This window comes from Thermobia domestica, chromosome 18 (genome assembly GCF_964235325.1).
Source record: "Thermobia domestica chromosome 18, izTheDome1.hap1.1, whole genome shotgun sequence".
NCBI classification, from domain to species: domain Eukaryota; kingdom Metazoa; phylum Arthropoda; class Insecta; order Zygentoma; family Lepismatidae; genus Thermobia; species Thermobia domestica.
Genome location: NC_137471.1, coordinates 102,371,839 through 102,387,898, shown reverse-complemented (window position 1 = coordinate 102,387,898; position 16,060 = coordinate 102,371,839). Strand labels below are relative to the sequence as shown.

General features: G+C 34.8%; 1 protein-coding gene across 4 annotated transcripts in view; it reads right to left on the bottom strand.

Moving 5' to 3' along the window:
- Positions 1-16,060, bottom strand: part of LOC145674949 (uncharacterized) — a 768,948-nt gene that overhangs the window by 119,357 nt on the left and 633,531 nt on the right. Inside the window, exon 5 of one of the 4 annotated variants that reach the window (XM_081745224.1) lies at positions 2,777-3,388. The exons of the other annotated variants lie outside the window; for them this stretch is intronic. Coding sequence (XP_081601350.1) covers positions 2,985-3,388 — 404 coding nt within the window. The 3' untranslated portion in view covers positions 2,777-2,984. Of the gene's footprint in view, positions 1-2,776; positions 3,389-16,060 lie in introns of those variants that run through there. 4 annotated transcript variants of the gene reach the window in all.

Here is a 16,060-nt window from a genome sequence, read left to right as displayed (position 1 = left end):
AATAGAAGTATATGTTTTATTGAACGTTTGTACTCAATTTTCTACCTTCCAAAATAAGAGAGACATTACAGTTTATTTTATTCACAACTAACGTTGTGGACTATGATACTATTGTTTGGAAGTGCACCTGGTATTATTGGATGTTTGTCATGGTTGCAATAACACGGCGTGGTTACAAATTCTTGAAATGGGTAAAGGCAGTTGAAGATGTTTGGTGCATCTAGCAAAGAAACATATAATTTTACACATTAATAGATAGAATTCGCAAAGTTGAATTTAATTTGGTAATTATAATAGCAAGAATTTCACTGGTTTTGTGTCAGTTTGAAAATTCTCTTCAGCGTGCTTTTAAGAAGGGTTAATTTAGAGGGTGCTGTGCCCCCTCTAGCCCCACCCTGGCTATGGGCCTGGAAGGACTTTTTGACTATTTTCTTTCTCTGACAGATTTTTTTTACAAAAATAAAATAAAATAAAAATAATTATATGTTTAAAACAAGTCTTAAAAAATACACGTGTTTAAAACAAAATGTTTAAAATGTATATAAAATTTGTTTTAAACAAAATCAACTGTTTAAAACAAGTTTTAATCATTTGTTTTAAACATTTTGTTTTAAACAAAACAACCCTGCCAAGTGCACAAATCTCCTGGAATCCTTTAGGATCTAAGACAGCACAATCCTTGATTAGAGGTTCGTTTGCTTCAAAATGCTCTCGTAGACATTCTATCATCCTATCTAGCCACAATATAATAAATTTCCATTCTGCAAACTAGGTAGACATTGAAATTCAGTTTCATTTTCCTCATCAGGAAACAACCTTATCTTTCGTCCCCTTTTTGCCCAAGGTATTTCGTTCTGAATGTGAATAGAATCTGAAAGGTAACGTTTAGGTTTCTTCGTCACACTGCTCAACAAATTTCTTACATTTTTCCAAAATGTCTTCAAACATTGTATCAGTCCTCTCTCACCTAAGTTTCTGTTGCAGAACTTTTACTTGCTCCCATGCAGCCAGGTGATCTAGAGACAAAGCCATGTTTGATGACAATGAAAATATATCCATGAAAAGAAAACTCGTCAAAATAATTTCGAATTTGGCCCAATTACCTAAGAGTGTTCGAGCAGAAAATCTAGTCTTTAAGTCAAAATCGGATCCAGATCCTATATCATGCAACATTTTAATAAAATAACGAATTGCTCAGGATTAGGTTTAGACGAATTGCAAGATACCCCGCAGAGAACTGGCCATTAAACTTCGCCTGCCACGTTGAAGTCCTATTGTTATTGGTGCACTTCTTTTTAGAAGAGTGTAGCCAGGCACTCGATAAATTATAAAGGCCCATGTATCAATGGGCATCAACAATGAAGGGAGCCCTCTTGGGCTCGATCAAGGGAGCCCTAACATATTTATCAGTTAGCATAGAATATGTTCTACTTCAGTGCAGTATGTGAAAATTATTATTATTATTATTGTTATTATTATTATTGGCTCAAGGGGGCCAGGCGGGAATCCCCGCCTTCCCAGCCGGGCCAATCCGCCCCTACTGTTTGGTATAATGCAGTCACGGGTTTGATTCCCGATACAAGAGCATTAAACGCATTATTGTAGTTCGGATTTAACCTTAAACAGGATATCCACGTCTCATATAGCCTCGATGCTGAAAAGGAACGCTAAATTTTATTGAACAAACAAGCAAAGAGGTATGCTTTGGTAGAGGCCAAGGAAAGAGTGAAGTTGGCAATTCTATTTTTCTTAAATTCATTTACCTGAATGTTTTGAGATATACCACATCCAGCAATATTGGAAAGCCCATATATTCAGTGTTATGTATGTTAAATTTGACAACAGAAATCTCATAATGTATTTTATATATAGCTACCTCTTTTTATGTAACTGTGCTCTGGTACCCCTTCTTGGGGTTTAAGTTATTAGTGAGCAGCAGTGGTGGCACTTAAATATGGTAAATGGGTTAATCAAATTTTCAAGTGGAACTCTGAAGACAGTGCAATGTTAGATAGAATACGTGGTAAAAATCTCAAACTCCAACACTAGAAGCACACACATAAAATGCTCCAACGCCAAACAGCTCTTAAGAAAGGAACCTTATTAAAATCAAGACGATCAGAGTTGAGCTCGTGCCATATAGTAGGAGGTAAAAAAAGACATGCAAGAAGTTCCTATATTTTCAACGTGGCATTTGACATTCTGCAGTTTCATGATACAATATTTCCGAAGTGTCAATCGCACGCTACAAATCTAAAGAGAGCTGGAATAATTATGACAAAGGCTTATCAAGTTTGAGAAGTTTAATACAGACGACTTTAAACTGTTCACTCACATGTTATTGTTGGAATAACCAACAAGTGTATACTCACATGTTATTGTTGGAACAACCAACAAGTGTATTTTTTAAAAATTGTTAATTTGAGTTGAAACCGGCACCTTGTATGATTTTGCGCGATATATTTAATACGTACTTATATTGTGACTGTGACAAATTTCTTCATAGAAATGAGCTTTTCTAACATAATTTGTATTAAATTTTAACTGTTTCCTTTTTTATTTTCATTCACATAACACTCATACAAGTATCAAATTACTGATTTCTTGTGTGCTCTCTGTATATTGCGTAACTGACTAAAGAGTGAGAATTAAAGTAACACAATCATCAGATTATGAAGTTAGTTTATTTGTCATTAAATCTAATAGCAACAATCATACATCAATCATTACTTAAATATAAAAGAAACAGTAAAGCCATTTATTTATTTTAAATCTTTCTTTCTAAATCAGTATTTGTTCGTTGATATGGATACATACATTTCCATATTTATATTTGCCATAATGCATTATGCATAAGAAATAAAAAATCGACAATATCATTTTCAGAATTATTGAAACGACAATATCATTTTCAGAATTATTGAAATCAGGTACTTTGCTGTACTCTTATTGATATATTCTAGTTGTCCTTTTAAAAAGAGCCATTAAAGTTGTGGATTGTTTTGATGTTGCTGAACTGGTATTGGGAAGTCTACTGTCAAATTTGCTATCATATCTTTGTGTGTGCTTTGGATGTGTCGTTGAAGATTCGCTTTATGTTTGCTACGCGATGGACAGAAAGGACACTGAAATCGACCTATCTGGCCACATTCATATTCCATATGACGTTTTAAGTTGTGTTTCCACCTGTAAGCTCTTCTACATTGCGGACATTTGAATCCCATGTCATGAGAAGGTATTCCGCCTCTGTTGCTATTATCATAATTACTATCTTCTTCAACACTACATACACCACTTGGATCAACATCCATCCGATGCTGTAGCATCTCAAGTTGCATCAATGAGATATTACTCTCTGGTTCTTGGAAATCTGCAAAAATTTTCACCTCTGTAATGACAAAAAAAAAAAAAAAAAAGAATTATGTTATTCTTTTACAGGATAATGTACGCGATTTTTTTCTGTATGATTAGAACAGTGACGACTAATATCGCAGGATTTTTTGTTTTGCCTCATAAACGCAAGTTACATGAAAAATAATGAGCAAGGAAATATAATTCCAAACCCTTAGGGATCTCGATAATAGCTGCCCTCATAAACAAAATAGCTGTCAGATTTCTTGTCTGTTAATAAATATTATGAAAATTCAGTCGAACAAGTCAGGCAACATTGGTCACAAGAGACAAATGCTGAAACGTACGCTTTGTAAAGACAATGATACAAAGAACATTTAATAAATTCTGAAGAGATAAGACAGTGTAGTCACTCATTTTATTAAGACAGTTTTTTTTTCAATCTGCGATGAGAAACTAAGGACATACAAGGCACATGTAGAAAAATAGCCGTTTGGTTACTGCAAAGAAGAATATAGAAAAAGATGATATTGTTGATTTTATACAAGTACATATCTTGGCTACTTTTGTATATAGTAACAATGAATTTTCAAGCATTATTGTAGAGTGCCACAAGCTTTCGTAGACTCTCTGTAGGAATCTGCTGCCAGAGATTTGTCAGTTGAGAACTGATATATTGAGAACTTCATTGTCATTGAAAGTTCGAAGAAGGAAAAAACTAATTATTAGGGACCAAGTCAGGACTGTATGAGAAAGATTAAAAGTTCCATTGGAAGTTTTGAATTGTCTCAACAGTACTTGTCAAGAATCATAAGAATTCCAGACTATAACATTCCTTTCGGTGGTTTTGAATGGCACGTCCCACACAAGACAGTGTTTGGTATAGTGTTCTCTTGCGCTGAGAAACCGGATCACAAACCACACCATTCATTTGGCGAGATTTTCCATGATGCAGTCACTTGAACTCGCAGGTTCGCAGCTCATCACTGATAATTATACCTCGGTCCCAAGCACAGAATTCTATAGCGTTTTTTTCAAATGATAAGTTACATAGGCCCGTAGTCTAGGCGCTAGCCTATGTCCCCTCATTTTGACTGCTGGGTTCACTACTCACTTAAAAGAGAGTAAATTTCTTTTGGTCACGTGATATGGTTCAAAGTCGTTTAGTCGCCACATTGGATTTAAGATGGGGGATCATGACCTTTAAACGCTTATAACTCGGCCATTTAGGGACACATTTTTTTTCTTTTTTTTTTTCCTTGCAAAGAAAATCATACTCTACGATTTTGTACACTTGTACTTTTCGCGAAATCTGCGCCGTTTTCCCGGAAAATCGGAAAGAATAGAATTGAAGATAAAATTTTATTCTATTTTCGTAATTTTCTCGAAAATGGCTAATAATTCAGAATTTTAATAAGACATAAAAGAAGCAGAATTTAATAAACTTTAAAATGGTATATAACAAGCTGGATTCAGTTTTAAATCAGGTTATATATTAAAAGAAAACTAAATGTGTGTATGATTTTAATTATTGTGACGAAAATAGCTTTATTTAGACAATACTCATTGTCTTTTCATTGCAGTTGGAATACGAACTAATGCAGTATTTTTTCTTCTTTGTAGTAGGTAGCAAGGTTGTTTTGTTTAAAACAAAATGTTTAAAACAAATGAGGGTTGTTTTGTTTAAAACAAAATGTTCAAAACAAAATGTTTAAAACAAATTATTAAAACTTGTTTTAAACAGTGATTTTGTTTAAAACAAATTTTGTATACGTTTTAAACATTTTGTTTTAAACCAGGGTGGGAAAAAAATCATGATTAAAAAAAATCATTTTTGTTGATTTTTTTTTATTTAATCGATTTTTTTATTATTTAAATCAAATCTTTCTTCTCGCGTAATACAAATCACGAACTGAAGATACAACATTAGGAATTAATATTAAATGTTAATTATGCAATTTAAGTAAAAGCATTGGGCTTGAATTTTTGAATTGATTGCCAGTCGTTAACTTATTTCAATCCCAAATAGAAATGCAAGGGTTCGAAAAAAAACGTCTTTTTTGGGGGGAGAGGGGGGGAAACTCGTTTTCTTTTCTGCTTCTTTTTTTGCTTAGGAATTTTTTTTCAAATTCTGCTTTAAATTGATAAAGCAGGTTTTGTTTCGCTTTCTACAATACAAAAACTCATTTAAGTAGTAGTGGATGCAGATAATAATACAAAACCTCGAAAATAAACACGAATTTCGAAAACATACTTCAAACAATTTTAATTTTTATTATGAATCCCAAAAATTAATCCATGTATATAATAAGTTGCAGTTAAGTTTTAACTTTCATATACATTATAAGCAATATTTTTTATTGTGAATTAAAAATACAAAAAGAAGGAAAAACTGTTACATGACATACAGATTTTATTGTACTATGTATGTGAGTTCAAACAAATAACACATCGGGAAGATAATATATTTACTGAACAAACGCACGAAACAATTCGACGCCGTAGTTTTCTCAAAAATAACATGTTTTCTCTTTGTTCATTACGTATATCGAGTGGCTCAAGTGGCACAACGTTGGCTTCGCATTCGGGAGGTCATGGGTTCGATTCCCGCTGCCGACCATCCTGACGGGTTTTCCAGTGTTTCCCCCAGTCCTACCAGGCACATGCCGGGATGGTACCTATTAAAACAGACCCTGGCCGATACCTTCCCAAATCCTTTCCATGTTGTTGTTAGATATCCAGTATAAAATAGCCTCTGAGCTGCATCTGGTGATTGTTAAATAAATAAATATCATGCCCTCGTCAATCTGTTATAGCCTATAAGTTTAATATGTCTGACTTCCGAGACTTTCATAAACATTCGTACTAGAGTAACAATGTAAAATAATCATTGTCTTATTACAATTCAACGTATTACCGTACTTTAAAAGATTGAAAAAAAATGCAATCTTTGTATGGGAAGCTCAAAAATCACCTAATTTGTTAATGCACCTCTTGCTTCCGCCTTTGCTACCCCTACAGAAACTTCTTTGAAATGGAACAGAAATGTTGAAAATTGATTTTCTATTTATTTAGTACATACGTAATTATCTGTTATCACCTATCAGGTGCTTCGGACCTGCAAAATCGGTAAAGTCTCAAATTCTGTAATGCACTGACTATTCCTTAAGCTTGTTTAGAGTCAGTAAAGTACTGAATTTTCTGTTCATGGATCTCATACGTAATACTGTTCATCTGAGCGTTCGGTTTCCAAGGCTTTGGAATATATAACCACCATTACGGTTTACCCAGTCCTGAAGGTTTCTGAATTTTTATCAAGAATTCAACATGTCATTACGGAAATTTCCCTTAAAAAAAAAAAAAGAAAAAAGAGAAGAAAAACTACGAAATACATTTAAGTCAAGCACAACAAACATGAGTGAGTGGTTAGCTTTTCCGCTTCCATTGGGAAATCTGGGATCCAGTCCCGCATTCTATCATTCCGACAAAAGTTTTTAATTCCATCTATGAATGTAGAGATAGTGCGTGTACTGTGATTCCTGGCTGATTTCATTTCTTATGTTTTAAATTGTTGTTATTACTAATTACCAGCAATGACGGATTTGCGAAAGGGGTCAGAGTGCGGTTGTCTTTCGGACTGAAGCCTGTTCACCGAAATTACGGAATTTCTAAAACAAACGAAATTTTAGTTATGTCTTTACTCATAAACTTCAAGCTCCCCTCAAATAAAAATCAGGCATTTTTAGAAAAAAAAACTAACCATTAATTTTTAAAAAAACCTCCGAAAACATGATACTTTTTCACAAAAGTTACTCATATTTGGCAGAGGCATACCTAAAAAAAAAAAAAAAAAAAAAAAAAAAAAAAAAAAAAAAAAAAAAAATTGGAACTAGCTTGCGGCACGAAATACATATAAAATATGCAAATTTCACTTAAAGTTATAAAATCTAAAATAGATTTATGTTTTGGAGAGGGAATCGGACCCCTTTATAAATACGCCTCTATTATCTGGGAACAAACAAACAGACGTACACACAAAAGAATTTTCGTCTTAAATGTCCATGGTGATTTTCTCGTTGGAATAGTTAACGATTTAAAAACCTTATCCTACGAAGATAAGAAAGCAGAATTCCTCCGTTACCCGTTCAAAACGGGATTTTCCCTAATCATCCTCTACATGAAACACTCGTTACTTATTTTCACTTTAAATTAATTTATTTCGGAATTTGATTTAAATCAACGATTAAAAAGCAAGTGATTTAAATCTCGATTTAAATCAGACTGATTTAAATCAATCTACCCTGTTTTAAACACATGTATTTTTTAAGACTTGTATTAAACATGGGCCTATTTTTATTTTGTTTCATTTTTGTAAAAAAAAAAAAAAAATCTGCCAGTGAAAGAAAATTGTCAAAAAGTGCTCCCTATTCAGAAGACTATTTTCTTCCCATGTGAATATTTTGATTTCTCGTGACGACAGCAGGTCAATGTGGTGATCTGTAATTTATTTTGGCTCTTTTTTTCACCTTATTTTTAACATATATTGTATTGTTTAAATGCTTCTCAGTAAACTTGCGAGAAAGTGTCGTATTCGAAGGTTGGACTACTTGTAGAACTGGTACTAAATATAAATAAAATAATTATCATGAAAACAAATTTTTGTGTTGTATTCAGAAAACAAACAGGTTATTTGCTAAATTGCGGTTCTGAAATTAAAATATCGAAGGCACTTGTTGATACAGTGCATTTTGGTTCTCAATTTCTGTAAACTTGGAATCGTTTAACATGAGTTTTACGGGAAGAAAAAAGGACATTATTTGGAGCAAATTTATTCAAGTAACTCAAACTCCATCAGATAAGAAAACGACCATAAGAGCTCGTTGCGAAATGCATAAGAAAGAAATGTTGGTTTAGTTTAAAGAATGAAGAATCATTATTAAAAAATGCAAGCTGTGAAAAATTAGAAACCCAAACAAATGGTAAAAAAAAAAAAAAAAAAAAAGTGTGAATCAGAAAACTGCTTCTAATGATTCTAACGCCAGTGATGTGGTTGACATGCAACTGGGATCTTCAGATACAGATTAATTTTGTATCAACAATATCTTTTTCATTATATTGTGAAAATTTTATTTCGGCTCTCTTCCCCACCTCAGTTCTATTTTTTTTTTCAAAACTTTACACCTTGGCATAGCTTGTATGAAGGGAAAGCGCAAGGTATGGCAGTCCGCCGCGTAATTAACTATTAAAGCGTGATACTTATTATAACATCAGTGCCGAACGTCAGTGTCTGGGACAATTTGATCTTTATTTGTTCGTCTGTCTGTATGTATGCGACAAGCTAGAGGGCGCAATTTTCGGTCTTTTAACGTTAAATTTTGAGTCTAGAGGGACAACATGTCGGAATTTGCTGTATAGATTTTGACTGCGATCCGACGTAAAATTTCAAAATTATTGGTTCGGATCGTTGCCATTAGATGCAGTTTTCACTTTCTTGGAATACATCAAAACTCAACAATCTTAGAATTATTCCACACTCCAATTATACAAAATAATCCTAGAATCTAGAATTCTGTTGAATTCACTAAATTTAGTTGTATATACACTCGTACACCCCTAAACACATCACTTCACTAGTATATTACACTGCAAAACATTATAAAAGATAGAAGTTGTTTCTTGTGATTCTCTTTTTAATCAATATTCCTTACTATTAGAAAGAAGAAAAGACATTTCAGGAACTGTCAATTTTTGTGCAATTAAAGAATAACTTGTGAAAAACTTTTCCTTTTTTTCTTTTTTTTTTTTCGAAATGACATCTCAATTAGTTTCAAAGCGACTAACTAACATATCGAGCCCTTGTAAGAAGAAATGAAAGTATTCTGGAATTGTGGAGCTAAAATAGGTTAATTTTGGGCCATTTTCCGTGGCAATTAAAACGTAATTTGTGCAGCTTTCATAACTCCACGGGAAGACAACCAATACGTACTCAGGTAACGGCAAATATCATATGACATCATTTTTTCTATGAACCAATAATACATACAATAACTTTATATTTCCAAATGATATACATTAATGGGTCACTTCAAAAAAGTGAGGGGGCAACTGCCCTCCTTTGCCCCCCCTAATCGCCGCCCATGTTCACTGTCCAGAATCGAAGATAGCGAGATTCCAACTTAGAGCAACTCTTCTGTCAGAGAATGATATTTATGTGTACGATTAGCAAATGTACAAAACCTACATCGTGACGGAGAAGATACCACACCCAGAGCCGTAGCTACGGGAGGGGGAGGAAGCTGGTAGCAAGAGGGCGCCGAACAAGCAATAACAAAAAAGAAGTGTTGAAAATGAGTAAACGATGTGGTGTCCCGTAAAAGTATTGGCGCCCTATTAAATCAATATTGTTGTCGGTTTGCAAAGAAATAGATTTGTTAAAAAATTTCTTGTTCGCTACGCTCGCAATCCAAACATTTCAGTAAAACTCACAAGAAGATTTTACTTATTATTTACAGAAAATAATTATATAATGATTTGTTAACGATGTGATATACAAGGTGCCGAGTATTGACTTACATTGTACGTAGGGATGCGCTCGAGTCGAGACATGTCTCGAATCTCGACTCGACTCGACTCGAATTCGAGTCGAGAATCGAGTCGAGACACACATTGTAAAATTCGAGAGAAGTCGAGACAAACGTATTTCTCGACTCGATTTTTCGAGTCGAGACACGAGTCGAGTCGAGACTGCTCGCGAAAATCTCGACTCGACTCGAATGTCTCGAAAATCTTTCTATAATTTTTAATATTATTTTCAAGAAAGTATTCACTCAGAAACAGCCTTGAAACCAATTGCAGCATTTATTACTTTAGAAAATTATAGAACGCATAAACTTAATAGTTAATCTTTCGAGATCAAGATTTAATTTTCAGCTCAATTAAGTTAATTAAAACTAATGTCGTGATATTGATTGTACTTCAAATATAATAATAATAATCCATTATCTACTTTGTATAAAATTATTATCCGTAGCCTATATGTAGTTTGTATAAAACTATTGCGATAAAGTGAACTTCATAAATTCTCTGAATGAACAATTGGCAGTCTATAGTAATTTAGCATAGTTATAATTATTGTTTTCGTTCCCATGAACGCAATAGGACTACATAACTTCTGGATTATTCGCTTTCCTAACCTAGTTATGAATAATATTATATTATTATTATTATTATTATTATTATTATTATTATTATTATTATTATTATTATTATTATTATTATTATTATTATTATTATTATTATTAGGTATTCTGGTTTTCGGCAGGTCCTGGGACTAATGAGGATATTTTTTTTACTCAATTTTAGATTTTGGCCTGGAAATGTTTCTTCCACTTTTCTCGATTTTCAGCTTATTCTTTTAACTCCCAATATTTTCTCCTACCTTTCAAATCTTGGATCAGCTGTGTTCTTCTTCCTATTCCTCGCTTCCTTTCCATCTTTCCTTCTATGACGGTGTTAAGAAGACAATTTCTTCGCAAGATGTGTCCAATCCAATTGGCCTTTCTACGAAGAATGGTGGCTAGAAATGTCCTCTTCTCTCCTATCCGTTTTAAAACATCTCCGTTTGTTGCTCTCTCTGTCCATTTTATCTTCTCCATCTTCCCCCAACACCACACTTCGAAGCTCTCCAAATATTTCTTCTCTAACTTCCGTAATGTCCATAATATATAATGTAACATTTGTTGTACATCACATACGAGACTATTTTACACGGTATATTACAATAAATGGACTGCTTGGATGCCAAGAACTAGTAGAGATAGGTACCTTTCACTTCTATAGATAGGTATTTTTTCAAAGGATTTTGTACACACTAAATCATAAAACAATAAACTACGTACAGTAGTTACGGTTTTGGTTCTCAACATAAAAGAAACGGATTGTCCATGAGATATTGAACTTGAACTTTCACTCCTGGAAAATTTCAATTTTGGAGTTAGGCCACTTGGCATCAAAGCAGTTCACTGTAAGATAAATACACTCCTTACTTTACTCTAGTAACATAATTGTTCAGGAACCTGGGATTTCCATCCTCTCAAATGACAGCTGAACGATTGCTTGATACATAGGAGTAATAGTGTATTAAGTTTTCGAGCTTTGGTGCGTCTCCGTATTTACACACTGATATAACTTTTAATATGAATTTATTTAGCTTTCTTTTGTTATTGACTTAACACCGACTTCTCTCTGTTATCATGGAGGTGTTCATTCGCTAGACATTGATTCTGCGCACTGCTGAAGGAGAAATGGGTTTAGTAATTTTTATTTTCCGAAATTCACGTCCGAAATGTATTTCACTTACTTACTAATCTTTTTACAACGCTATTGGCTTTTTCTTTCTTTCTTTTCATGACAATTCAAATAGTTTTGATTGGTGCTGGGAGTATATTTCATATTCACCTAATAAAGTTACGGGTTCATTTTGTAATCAGTTTTAAATTTACAGAAACTATTTTGTTCACAATCAAATCGCGCAAATTGTTTAATGCATTTCGAAGGCTTTTGTTTTTATGCAGCTCATTAAGGAAAATCTATTTCATAATCGTAACATTCATTACTTTAAATACTAAGAAACTATAAAGGTAAAGGCTACTCGACCAAGCCCCGGGGCCGCTGGACTCAGTGGCACAGCTTTCACCCTTGGTGTGTGAAGACTCTGATTCGATCCCAGCTGGTACCAAGTGGGCTTTGTGGCATAGAAACACCGTGTGTGTGGACTTCCTTGTGGTTCTTTAGTTCCCTTCCACTTACTTCATTCCACCATTTCATTCATTCTCAACATCACCGTTTCCTTTAGCTTACAAAAGACTGTTTACTTGCCCAATAGTTTTATTATTGTGAACTGAAACTCAAGTGCGCAGTTATCTTGGATATTTCTGTCCCTTTTTACTTTACAACTTGAGGTGGGATGAGGGCCAGGATAGATCTAGTGATATACCGCTGAAAGAAATGCTTCAGTACAGTGTCGGAAGCGGTATGTATTGATTATGTTACTTACAATGTTACTTCCCTATAAATTCACCCTTTCAACCCTTCCCTTTTTCGAATACAGAAACCGACTCTTTTGCTGAAGAAAGATGCTAAGAGAAAACTGAACTATCTGTGTCTTAAAATTTTCTTTGAAGTGTAGTCTTTTAGTGAGCCACCTTTTCGGCATATGTAAGTATATTTGGCTATGGATTGTTCTATGACGAAATTCGACCACTTATCTTTGTAGTCGTAGTGTTCTAGCTTATTCCTCTGGCGCCGCTTTTTTCTCTCTCTCCCCCTTCAGCTATCTCTCTATTCTCTTCTTCAGGATTTTTTAAATTTTAACCCCCCCCCAAGTATTGAACATTACAAATATTGATCATTCAGTATATAGCTTTTGAACCTAATTTAATAACTGAGACGTCGTGGGACAAGATTCGTGGAGATATTCATCGACGTGAATATCAAGGAACGAAAGAGGGAACAAATAATGTTAGTAAAATTTTGAATCTCCCACGAATGAGAAATTGACAGTTTAAGCTTAGTAGTGTGTGCGTCTAATGAAGGATATAGTGGTTTAGAGTTGTTTTACAAAATAACTATTGACTGACTAACCGATATAAAATAGCCTCCATGATTGCAAGGGTAAAACTTTGTTTCTTACATCCTAAATAGGGAAAAGTGTCCCAAATGCTCTTACGAAGGAAATCGGTATTGTTTGTAATGATCTACATCAATATATATATATATATATATATATATATATATATATATATATATATATATATATATATATATATATATATATATATATATATATATATATATATATGATTATAAAAATATGATAGCAAAATGAATGAAACAGTAAAAGTGCCAAACGGTCTGTGTGATATTGACACTCATCGCTTGTTACGAGATAGGACTCGTAAACTAACAAAAAAGAAAAAAGAATGAACGAATGAAACGTAAATTTTATATATGCGAAGGGACTCAGCTAATTCTTTACATAGTTTTTTATAATATTACAAAATATAAGAATATATTCGTTTACGTAAATAAGTTTTGTGTACCATAAATATTTTCCTATTAATCTCCTTGTTAATATATGTGGATATAAATAAATATACATGTATATTTTCATATGTCATTCATACGTTGCTGTTCAATCTAGCACGTATATTGCCAAGATTTTTTCAATATATTTCAAATATGTCATTAATGGCTAATATTTTTTTAAATGTAATAAATTGTATAGAACAATGTAGTTAGATGTTTTCTTTTAGAACATTTTATCCTTGTTTACACGCTGTCCCGTGTGAATGTGGGTGTGACTGAGTGATAATTTTTAGCTGTAAGTCGTAACATTAACGTTGGTTTACTGTAATGGTTTTATAATGCATGACTAAGGTTATAAAGGATAAAGTATCAAACAAGTTATAATCGGCTCTGTGAGAAAAGCCAAAATAACAGGATACGCCTGAATAAACGACGATCTTTCAGAAATATCAAATTTCTCATTTGTGACAAAAGTATGCATTACTCGATTTTTTTTCCTGGCTGATTCAAATATGTGATTGATCTCTGAATTCTGGAGTTCCGAGACCGGCTTCTAGGTAACCTTCGCTCTAGAATAACGGACAAACAATAGAACTAAATTTTCTCGTCACCTAGGCTGGGTCGGGGCAAATCCCACTGGCGTAGTTGCCTGGATCAAGGTCGAGGTTGTATGAGTAAACATGTGTCTCTCCCGGATCCCTACAATATCAATCCTTGAGCAATAACATTCTGAATACAGACTACCTTTTAGAAATTATTCAAGATTCTTCACCATATTCCCATAATTATCCAGTAATTCGTTCTCCTCAGATTTCCTATTTTCTTCTTCCTTTCATTCTTCTCCTTCCCTCTTTCTTCCTACCTTCTTTTTCTCTTTCTTTCTCTATTTCTACTAAAACCTGAAAAGAGGGGTCGTAACTGGGAGTTGTCGCTACTCACACGGTCATTAAAATAGTTTTGATATTTCTTCGGAAGTCCGATATGAAATAATCAACCCAACAACAAGCATTTGAAGTTAGAATCATAAAATCCATTTATTTTATTCATATTTAATTAGATTATATTCCATTCAAAAATTTTACGACAGTTTTGAATTCAGAAAGAAAGACAGCGACACCACTGTCCTTTCAATTTCCCACTCACGATTCCTTTGTGTGGTGCGCCTCTTTTCACTGTAACACCACCCTTTTTGTTGCAGGTAAACAACAAATCCTATGTTAACCCAGGAAACGAAGAGACATGCAGTCATCGTCTCCTTAGCTGCAGGACACGCCGATTCCAAGATCGCTGCCTTCTTGAACTTCGCGCAGTCATTCGTCTCCCAAGTTCGGAGAGAACTGGAGACCGCCATTGGTAATGTGGAAACCGTTTCCCACAGGAAACGACATTGTCAGCGTTCGGACAGGATCAGGATGCCCGAATTCATCGCTCTAGTCCAAGCTGTTATCGAAGCGGACCCAGGGAAGTCCATGAGGCACTCGCAAGAGAGAAGCAGATTGACGAGGCCACCATTCGACGTGTGGTGTATGAAGACCTCCGTTACAAGTCGTACGTGATGCAGAGAGGCCAATTCATGCCCGCGAGAACCAGGTAGAATACAGTGACCCGCACCAGGCGTTTTTTGAACAAGCTGAAACATCCCGAGCAGCCAGAAATGCTCTGGTTCTTCTCGAATAAGAAAATCTTCGTCCAGAAGGCGAACCGCAGAAATGATCGGTGGCTGTGCAAAATACCCGACGAGGTTTCGACCGTCATGCGCACTAAGTTCCCCGCCTCTGTGATAGTTCTGGGGGTCATGAGCAGTGAGGGCGACGTGATGCCCGCACATTTCTTTGGTCAGGGTGCCAGAGTCAACGCCGTTGTGTTGAAGATGGTTGTGCAGCCCTGGATTACTGCTATAGCACGTGGCAGGCCATATGTTTTTCAGCAGGACTCCGCTCTCGTCCATACGGTCCATTCAACCCAAGAATGTTTGGCAACGAATTTTCTCGACTTCGTCACTCCAAACATATGGCCTCCCAGCTCCCCTGATATCAACCCTTTGGACTTTTACGTCTGGGGCATGATTGAGAGGGCCTTTAATATGCATCCACACAACACCGCTGCGACTCTCAGGCAGCCATTATGGGAGCCATGACAAACATTCCCAGGACCCACGGGCAGATGGCGGTTTCATAGAATGATATCCTGTATTGGGTCTGTCTTCACGTCTACATACTGTTCAATGGCCATTAAATGCTCTATCTCCTTTTTCCGCGGATGTTAATCTGTTCTCAAATAGCTGCCGCACCCTGTATATCAATAAAACCAAAAATGGTAACAGAATTCCAAGTACGAAAGATATATTCTAACCTTTTCCCAGCTTAATATAACTAATTGAAGGAATAGTAAAATAACTTATTATGCGGACGAGCAGCACACTAAGCCCCTTGTGGATATTAACGTCCCATAAGACAGACAACAGATACAGCTTAGCATTTCCTTATTTTTTTATTGCAAGCTTTGTAGTCTTCACAAATGTCTTTAAAATAAAAGCTACTTAAAGGATCCTTGCCTGTTGGACCGACATTCATTCGCAAAATATTACGAGTTTCAAAGACGTTACAGAAAATGCTTTGATGAT